Here is a 9,854-nt window from a genome sequence, read left to right on the forward strand (position 1 = left end):
GGTACCGGGCGGGTCCCAGGCAAGTCCCGGTCAGGTCCCACCGGTGTCTCGGACAAGTCCCGGTTAAGTTCCGGCGGAGTCCCGGGCAGGTCCCTGCGGGGTCTTGAACAAATCCCGTGCAAGTCTAGGTGGAGACCTTATTGGAAAAAAAATATATAAAAAAAGATATTAAAAAAAAATTATTTTCCATGTGCAAGTAAACACCGTAAAATGCTTTCGACGGAAAATATTTTCAGGGAAAATGGCTTTCCTAAAAATATTTTACGAAAGAAATCATTTTACGTTGAAGTAAACGGAACTTTAGTTTGATAGGTGTTTGGATTAGCCTAAGCCGACAGAGCCCAAGCTATCTGAACACTTATCAGAGCAGGTGAAGCTCGGACAAGCTCTCACACGAGACTACCCATTGCAATGCAATAAGGCAGCCTCATTGCCCGCTCTCTAAATCCTTCAATATAATGACCTGTGGATATGATTTCAAGAATGAAAAATGAAGATCTAATACTAGATTTGTTTTTTTGTGCAGATGATAAGGCCGAGGAAACATTGCTCAAGTTCATTGAGAAGATTCAAGCGGTGCCGGGACACGAAGAATAGATCTGCTTAGCTGGGAAGGCTGCTTTATTGCCTAGGATTCTCATGAAGCATATTCGTATTCTTCTTCTTAAAATTGTATAATACTTTGTGCCGTCAATGGTCAACAATGGTTAACTCTAATAAACAAAGATATTCGTTACTTGTTAGCTTTACATTTGAGTTGCAGAGGATCTCTGTTTTTTCTCTTGATATCAAATTCTCGCAATTCTATTTAGTTGCCTTCTTCCGTTCTTTGTACATAGAATGAAAAAGGTTGTATAGACTCCTTGACGCAACACAACAGAAGAACAACATAAATGAATTACATCTCAAAAAGAGAAAACACACTCTTAATAAATTTAGTTAAGTTAAAAGATAATATATATAAAAGAGATAAAAGATAAAGAAGAAAACGAAGGATAAAATATTAAAGATTCCCAATACAACTCTTCTACGGACTTCGTGAAAGACCCCGGTTGTCGCTAGCGTTAATCAGCTTCATGTAGAACGCTATAACCATTAATAGACTTCAACCCATAGATGATTTCAATCATCAACGTTCAGAGGAATTCAACCCAATGTACACCAAATGCTCAAAGGACTTCACTCAAAAGACAACTTCAACCACAATCGTAACCGAAACAATCACAAAAAAAAAAAAAAAAAAAAAACTAACGACCATGTGGCAGATAATCATAACTATTGATCATGTGATGTCTTCTGAGTTGGTCAAATTTCTGCATCACTCCCTGTTCTTCCTTATACTCATGACTCCAAATAGACTAATTGATATGACATGATTAGACCTAAATCTACTTAATTAAACTTTTGAGACCAAATTGTAAAAGGATATTAAAACTCGAAGTGACAATTGACTGGTAGGTAATGTGTTATGGTGGGTTCTAATTTGGAGTATGGGCATAAGATTGGGCCAGCCTAGCATGAAATAAATTTAAAAGCTTAACCTTTTGTATTTCATCAATTCTTGAGCAGCTTTTGATGTATTGATTAGGAAGGTGAACATGGACAGTGAAGCGTATCGGATTGTTTTAACTTTTAATATTGGTGGAGCACAACGTAAAGTTTTAAGCGATAATTTGGCCACCCCCTGGCGAGCCATTGGGGGTGGCTTGAGCCACCCCTATCTTGCAAAAAGGGCTTGGGGGTGGCTCGGCCACCCCCTTTGGGGCAAGGGGTGGCTTCAGCCACCCTAGACCAGCCGGTTGGGGGTGGCTCCATGGCCTTTGGGGGTGGATCGGCCACCCTCAAAGGCCAAACCCATTTTATCATGGCCTTTGGGGGTGGGCGATCCACCCCCAAGGGCCAAACCCATTTTATCTTAAAATGGGTTTGGCCCTTAGGGGTGGCCGATCATCGCTTGGCCTTTGGGGTGGCTTCGGCCACCCCCATGAGCCGGTTGGGGGTGGTAGAAGCCACCCCCAACCGGCCGTCGCCACCTCCATGTCACAATATGTGGTGGCCGGCCACCCCTTGTGGCCAACATGGGGTGGCCAGCCATCTTTTTTTTCGTTTATATTTGTTTTTAAATTTTTATTATTTTATTATTTATTTATTTTTAAAAGTAAAATAATAAATTAATATTATTTTTTTAATGAGTCACGTGGCGGGTTGATGGCCTTAGGATTTCTCTTTAGAAATTATAGCTATCAACTGAATCATTTCCGATCCATTTTGAACTGAAGAGGATCCTTGTCCCAATAGGTCCTCCTCGTTTAAAGCAGCTGGTCAAGGTTTAATGCTTTTTTAAAGTAGCAGGTGTGCTGTCAATTTTCAAATCAAGGATTCGTTTGTTTTATTGAATGTGGCGTAGGCTTATCTATATGTTGTGATCTACGCCATCAAAACCATTTCTTCACTCTACCCTTCAACTACTTCCATCAACAGCGCTGTGTTTCACTTTTGAGCATTCCTTCACTCACATTCAAGAAATGGCAGAATGACTTCTCTTAGGCACTGTTGATCGAATCATTGAGAGTTTGGGCTCACCGGCTGTCAAAGAGATCGGACTGCTCTGGGGTGTCGAAGATGAGCTTCTAAGGCTGATGAACACCGTTTCAACAATCAAAGCTGTGCTTCTGGATGCTGAGCATAAACAGGCTAACAACCCTATACTTAGAATTTGGCTCGAAACGCTAGATGATTCCTTTTATGATGCGGATGACTTGCTGGATGCTATTTCCACGGATGCTCTACAAAGGGAAATATTGACCCGTGATAAGAAGGCAAAAAAGGTACGCATTTTCTTTTCCAAATCAAACCAACTTATCTCTCGTTTTAAAGTGGCCCATAAGATTAAGGCCAAGATTAAGGCCATCAGAAAGAGGTTAGATGAAATCTACTACGAAGGGCAGAGGTTCAACTTGGATGTACGCAAGGATGAAGAGACACGAGTCAGTAACAGTTGGAGGGATAGTGACGTTATTTCGTTTGTACATCCGACAACAGTTATTGGTCGAGAGGATGATAAGAAGGCTGTTATAGACCTTCTGATGAACTCCAACGTTGAAGACAATGTTTTAATCCTTCCAATTGTTGGCATCGGTGTATTGGGAAAGACTATACTCGCTAAATTCGTATACAATGATCACCAAATCGTTGAACATTTTGAGCTCAGAATGTGGGTGTATGTCTCTTATTCCTTCCATGTTACAAATATTGTTAAAGTAATCTTAGAATCTGCCACATACACGATACAACCGGCTGTTGAAATGAATACACTGGTAGGTCAACTTAAGGAAATAATCGGTGGAAAGAAATACTTCCTCGTGTTGGATGATGTGTGGAATGAGGATCATGAAAAATGGTCTGAATTGAAAGAAGTGCTGATGGGTGGTGCAAGGGGCAGTAGAATATTAGTGACAACCCGCAGTGAAATCGTTGCAAGGACCATCCGCCAGGAAAGCGTTGCAGGGATTATTGGGACTGTTAAATCATATTCCTTGAAAGGTTTAGATGAAGATGCGTCATGGTATTTATTTAAGCAAAGGGCATTTAAGATAGGACAAGAGCCGGAGAATTCAATCATTGTCAGACTTGGGAAGGAGATCGTACAAAAGTGTTTAAGTGTCCCTCTGGTCATAAGTACAATTGCAGGTTTACTGTACTCCATAAATTCAGAAAAAGAGTTGTTGTTTGTGAAGAAAAATGGACTCTCAAGAATATCTCAGAATAAAAATGACATCTTACCAACTTTGAAGCTAAGTTATGATCATCTCCCTTCACATTTAAAGCACTGCTTTACTTATTGTAGTTTGTTTCTGAAGGATTACATGATTGATAAATCAACATTGATTAAGCTTTGGATAGCACAAGGGTTTGTCAAGCTATCGGATCAAAACCGATGCTTGGAAGATGTTTGTGATGAGTATTTTATGGATTTACTATGGAGATCATTCTTTCAAGAACCTGTAATGGATGAGTTTGGTAACATAATTGGATGCAGAATACATAGCCTCATGCATGATCTTGCCATAACAGTGGCAGGATCGTCGTTCATCACCACAATAGATGATAATTATAGAATCATTGATGCAAAAACTCGTCATGTATCATTTGGTTGTGATAGAAATATTTCATCTATGCTCCCAACTTTATTGGATAAAGCAAGTAGGGTTCGGACATTTTTTCAACTCGATGGTGATTGCATTGGGGCAGAGATTGATTATGGCACAATTTTTTCAAGTTTCAATTCCCTGCACGTGTTGGTTCTGCATACAAGCGATGTTGAGTCTGTGCCAATCTCTATTGGGAAGTTGAAGCGTTTAACCTATCTTGATCTTTCTAGACACTACAATATCAATAAGCTGCCTGATTCTATAACTATGTTACCAAATTTGCAAACATTAAGACTCTCCAACTGTGGGTCGCTCAAAGAATTGCCGAGAGACATTAAAAAACTGATCAATCTCAGGAATCTTGAGATCGATGAATGTTATGGTTTGACTTATATGCCACGTGGATTGGGGCAACTGACTAATCTTCAGAACTTATCAAGATTTGTGGTCAACTCCAGCCAGAGTGATAGCGGTGGGTTAGATGAACTAAGGAGACTAAATAACCTGAGAGGAAAGTTAGTGATTGAAAATCTGGAACATAATGGGAAAAGTGTTGCGGTAGAATATGAGGCTGCAAATCTAAAGGAGAAACATCGTCTTGATGCTTTGCATTTATGGTGGAGTAGTCAAGGAGATGTCATTGATTCGGGCGTTGCTAATGTTGAAGCGGAAGGCTTGCGACCACACACAAATCTGAAATATCTTCGTTTAGGGAAGTATCGGGGTTCAAGGCTTCCGAGTTGGTTTTTGTCACTCGAAAGTCTTGTTAGATTTGAATTATATTGGTGTAAGGAATGCCAATATTTGCCACCATTGAGTCAACTGCCTTCTCTCAAGTATCTTCTTCTTATAGGTTTGGATGCTATGGAGTACATATCAGATGGTGGTGCTAGCGATGAGAAAATACCGTTTCTCCCATTCCTAAAAGAAATCAGTCTCTCAGGTTGCCGTAATCTCAAGGGGTGGTGGAAAATGGATTCTTCTATGGAGGTCAATAGTGATAGTCATAATTCTGCTGAAATAACGGAGCATCGTTTACTCCTTTCATTTCCTCATCTTTCAACATTATCCATCTCATTTTGCCCCAAGTTGACTTCCATGCCAATGTTTCCACATGTTGAAGAAAAGTTGATCCTGTCCAATGCTAGCTCGAAGCCACTGCAACAGACTATGATGATGAATATGGCAGCACTGCAAAGCCCAACGTCAACAGCAACAACCTCCTCTTCATCCATTCCTCTCTCGAAATTGAAGTATATGGAACTGAATTCCATTGCAGATCTAGAAGCTCTGCCAGAGGAGTGGTTGCAGAACCTCACTTCTCTCGAGTTTTTGAAGATAGGAAGCTGCAGTAGATTAAAGTCTCTCCCCTCGGAGCGTCAACATGCTACCACTCTACAAAAGATCGAGATTTCAGATTGTGTAAGCTTGACGGCTATACCAGAGTGGATCCGTAACTGCAACACTTAAGGGATGCGTAGGCCAACGTCTTTGCAGAGGCTAATAATTGTGGATTGTCCCATCTTATTGCAAAGATGGAAAAGAGACGGGTGAGGATGGCCCAAGATTGTTCACATTCCAAAGTTAGACTTACCGTAGCTGCCTCAATAGAGAGAAAATTCAAGCACCCATGCATGTTCGACTGATTCAGGTATGGTACTCGTCATTTTATCTTAATCCTTCACAGAACTTGAAGTGCCCACCTTTTTCACCTTCATTTTCTTCATTTTTCTCTCTCAGTATTTCTTAGTTGTTAAATTTTAGATGTAGAAGCGGCACAACCAGTTGACGGCACAAAGAAACAGAGGACAGAGATTCAGATCATTTTCAAAATCTGGGGCACTGCATACGTGATTGTTCACATATTAGGAGTAATAGTTAGTAAATTAATTTCTTTTTTAAATTTCGTTTCTTCATTTCGAATGATAATTAGTTTTGAATAAATAGAGTTGATGAGGTGATGCATTATGGGTGTTTCTTTGTCATTGTGTTAACAGAGTGAAAATTGCCACTTGATGAAACTTGAGCAAATATTGTCTTGGAAATCCAATCTGGCAACAGCACTGCAGGAACTACCTTTCCGCACAGGTAATCTTTTGGTTCAATTCTTTGTTACATATAAGCTTCCAACATGTCAATTTATCTAAAAATAATCAATTAAAAGATATGGCACTTGAATAATTCCACTCTAAATATCAATGCCTATTGTTGGTTAATTAGCTTAGTTTGAAATAAAAGAACAGTGATACATGATGCAGCTGAAAAGCTCTGTAGAGCCTTCTTGCTTGGAACTTCTCATCCACTTTCACCCACTTACAACCCAGTGAGTAAGTCAAAGCATTAAAGGGAACATTTTCCACCTAAATTTGCTTAGCCAAGTGATGACACACAGAATATCATCTTCAGAAAAGATATTGACAGGTATATAGGGAGGACCGAACGCTGCTTTTTCAATGTTTATCATGTATGAATTGTCTTTAAAATATTGGTACCAGTGCCTAAAACAACAGAACCGTAGTGTTATCAATAAAACCAATCCGTCATGTTGATTGCATAGCATCTTTTTTGTGAATCTCATCTAGTTGTTTAGCATATACCTACTGGCCTAATGCAGATCTATAGGTATAAGTGCTAGAAGAGCCATCCTCGCTACTAAGGTTGTATGAGGCTTAGCCCTTTAGAGATTACATTTGCATGATTTTAGGGATGATTTTCAGTATATGCTCCGATTTGACTGAATATCTCTCACCATTAATTCAACAATTAAGTGGAAATTATATTGATTTTCTTGTTCTTTTTGCCCTTACTATCTATGTGGCTTCTCTTGTATACTTGGACATGGGGTGCCCTACATTTTTTATGATATCTCGATTTCTTATTAAAAAATAAATAAAATAAAATAAAAAACTAATTAAGTGGAAATTGTTCCTAAACATTATACTATCATTTTTCTTCTAACTTCTATATCTTGATCATCTTCGTTTAAGACGATAGGTTGATGTTAACTCTTATAGCAGGCTTCCTATATTCCAGGTGGTTTCTTTTTGGCTATGTTGGAGCTCCTAACAGCACAATCTATTTTTCATCTACTGATATAGGTGAGTGATTTTCACTTTAGCAGATGTCTCATTTGGAGGGGTTCCTTTCATTTTTGTGTTCTATGTAAAGTCTAACTGTCTATTTGGATCGAACTGCTTGTGTTCTTAGAATGATTTTATTTGCATTATCATTTATGCGCTATTGTTTCTTTATTCATTTGGGTTTCTGAATTCAGAGGGAAATTGCTATGAAAGCATAATGGGGTACAGGAATTATGGTGGATTTGTGCAATATGCTTGGATAAAACATCTCACTTCCTCAATCCTTACAGAGACAAAGTATTACTGATTAGCCCACTTAATAGGAGTCTGGAGAGATGCTAGAGGCAAACATGTGAGAATTAGCCAAAGGTTGCTCACATCCTATATTAGAGCGTGAATATTAGTCAAATCCTACATAGTCAATCAAATGTCAATGTTACTTATAATAAAGTGCCACGGGAATGCCCCTTAGTTGACTAGTTCCTTTCTAAACAGCTTATTATTAATAAGTCAACAATTAAGCGGGATTAAATGCCATGAATTTACTTTTCAATAGAACTTTGTATTTTGATTAGTAAGTTATAAATAGGTTAACAGCTTATTTATTATTCTCTTTCAATATTTCGTGGTTAAATTTCCAGTTGTAAAAACAGCAGACCCAGTTGAAGCATAGAAGAAACATTGGATGGACATTCTAAGCTTACTCAAAATCCAGGGCAATTTGGGTAAAAAGTTAACAACTTGTTTTCTTCTCTCCTATTCATAAAATTTTTAAATGATTCTTCAACAATTAGGAGAAACAGTAAGTAATTTACTTTTTTTTTTTTTTTGGTTTCTTCATTTCTAATAATATGCGGTTTTGCATAAACAGAGTTGATGAGATGATGTACCTGGGCGTTTCATTTTCCATTGTGTAAGCGGAGAAAAAACTGGCTCTTAGCGATGTCGGATTAAGTATTGAAGGGAGAGTCAATTCTGGTTGTAATAACTAACTTGTTGCATAGGTATTCATTTTGTTCAATTCTCTGTTACACTGACACATAAGCTTCCCACATGTCATTTTTGTCTTCAAATAGTCAATTAAAAGATCTGGCACTTGAATGATTCCATTCTAAATATCAAAATTCCTAATTTATTTAATTAGTTTAGTTTGAAATAAAAACACAATGAGATATTATATTTGTTCACCCTTTAGATTTAGATGTGCACGATTTTAGGGGTGCATTTCACTCTATGCTGCAGGTTGGCTGGACTTGTCGTCATTACTTACCAAAAAAATTAATTTAAATAATAATTTCAATTAAATGGAATTTATGCCAAAAATTTATAGTAGGATTATATTTCTTCTAACTTCTATATCAGTTGTTATAGGCTTGGTTGCAGCTTAGTGACCATAAGTTGATGTTCAAGAGTTTCCTATTTTTCAGGTGGTTTATTTTTGGCCTTTGAGAAGCTCTTGCATCCCAATATGTTATATATTTTCAGATACAAGTGATTGATTTTCACTTTAGCAGATGTTCCATTGTACTGATTACTGTGTACAATAACGCTAGAGATCACTGACTATTGTTACTAGCAATAGCAATATAGACAACGTATTAATGAAAGCCTTTCTTTGGTGAAGCTATTCTTTCTATAGATATTAGCAACAATAAATGATGCCTTTACTGCTCTACATATTTTAAGAATATGAAATTTGTGGTTTACACTTCTCCCAGTGGATATTACTTCTAGGGACAATGATGTTATTTCCTTTTCATATATTTAATGGTAATTTTATTCCTTTCGAGGTAATATGGAAGTTGTTTCCACAATTTTGTATAGTTGATTAGCTATAGGATTACAACATTGTAGTTATTGCCGTTTGAAGAGAGATTTGCATTGTGTTTTGAGGATAAAAGGATAAATAAAAAAGAGCAAGTGGTTTTTGGCAGGGAAGTTTGGATAAACACTATAGCCTAGAGATTTAGTTTAGACACGTATCATTTCAAAGTTGTTATTCAATATTCACTTTATGCTATACTTTATGCAAAGAAAATTTAAGAATTGAAATTTTAAATTTTAACCATCTTTAAACTTGATTGAAGAAAGCAGAAATCCTTGAACTTTCACTTGAAATATGTACATTTTCTATAAACTAAAACAAGAAGAAACATAAGCTTGGGAAGTTTGTTTATAATTTTCTTTTCTCAGCTATGAAAAGCATGATATATTGGTGGGAGTGGGTCAAGACTGGCATAAGACTACTAGAATCCCATCACTAGAGTTGGTTTGAAAAGGACTCAACACTCTATTGTTTATACAGCTCAATACATTTCATTAATTGGATTAAAAAGGACTCAACACTCCATTGTTACATACATGACATCTTTTCGTAACTCTTTGTAATCAAATACCAACCTAGTTCTCTTTAGATTATTCTCTTTCATTTCAGGTATTGTTAGCTTCTCAACTCTTTTGATTCTTTATGTGGAAGCTAGATGGGAATCAATTGCTGGAACATACAAGAGTATGTCTTTCGTCAAAGAAAGTTGGTTCTACAATTATCCAGCAACTACCAAACATTTGTGTAAGTATCTGATTCCTTACGTAATTAAGTTTATATTAATAAATTGGGATAAGC

The 9,854-nt window shown here is 37.3% G+C and overlaps 2 protein-coding genes across 17 annotated transcripts in view; both read left to right on the top strand.

Moving 5' to 3' along the window:
• LOC132171778 (putative disease resistance protein RGA3) overlaps positions 1-597 on the top strand; it is a 2,130-nt gene extending 1,533 nt beyond the window's left edge. Inside the window, exon 2 of the mRNA XM_059583180.1 lies at positions 527-597. Within this exon, the coding sequence (XP_059439163.1) occupies positions 527-597 (71 nt within the window). The remainder of the gene's footprint in view (positions 1-526) is intronic.
• A 1,841-nt stretch (positions 598-2,438) lies between these two features.
• Positions 2,439-9,854, top strand: part of LOC132178284 (putative disease resistance protein RGA3) — a 17,600-nt gene continuing 10,184 nt past the window's right edge. For 3 of the 16 annotated variants that reach the window (XM_059590735.1, XM_059590728.1, XM_059590801.1), the window contains exons 1-7: positions 2,439-5,802; positions 5,916-6,022; positions 6,149-6,239; positions 6,410-6,572; positions 7,146-7,249; positions 7,873-7,956; positions 8,103-9,800. In XM_059590735.1, the coding sequence (XP_059446718.1) occupies positions 2,640-5,621 (2,982 nt within the window). In that variant the 5' untranslated portion in view covers positions 2,439-2,639 and the 3' untranslated portion in view covers positions 5,622-5,802; positions 5,916-6,022; positions 6,149-6,239; ... (2 more) ...; positions 7,873-7,956; positions 8,103-9,800. Of the gene's footprint in view, positions 5,803-5,915; positions 6,033-6,148; positions 6,240-6,394; positions 6,573-7,145; positions 7,250-7,872; positions 7,957-8,102; positions 9,801-9,854 lie in introns of all 16 variants that reach the window. The other 13 variants (XM_059590772.1, XM_059590794.1, XM_059590758.1 and 10 more) reach the window with 13 other exon arrangements.

Source organism: Corylus avellana, chromosome ca1 (genome assembly GCF_901000735.1).
Source record: "Corylus avellana chromosome ca1, CavTom2PMs-1.0".
NCBI lineage: Eukaryota > Viridiplantae > Streptophyta > Magnoliopsida > Fagales > Betulaceae > Corylus > Corylus avellana.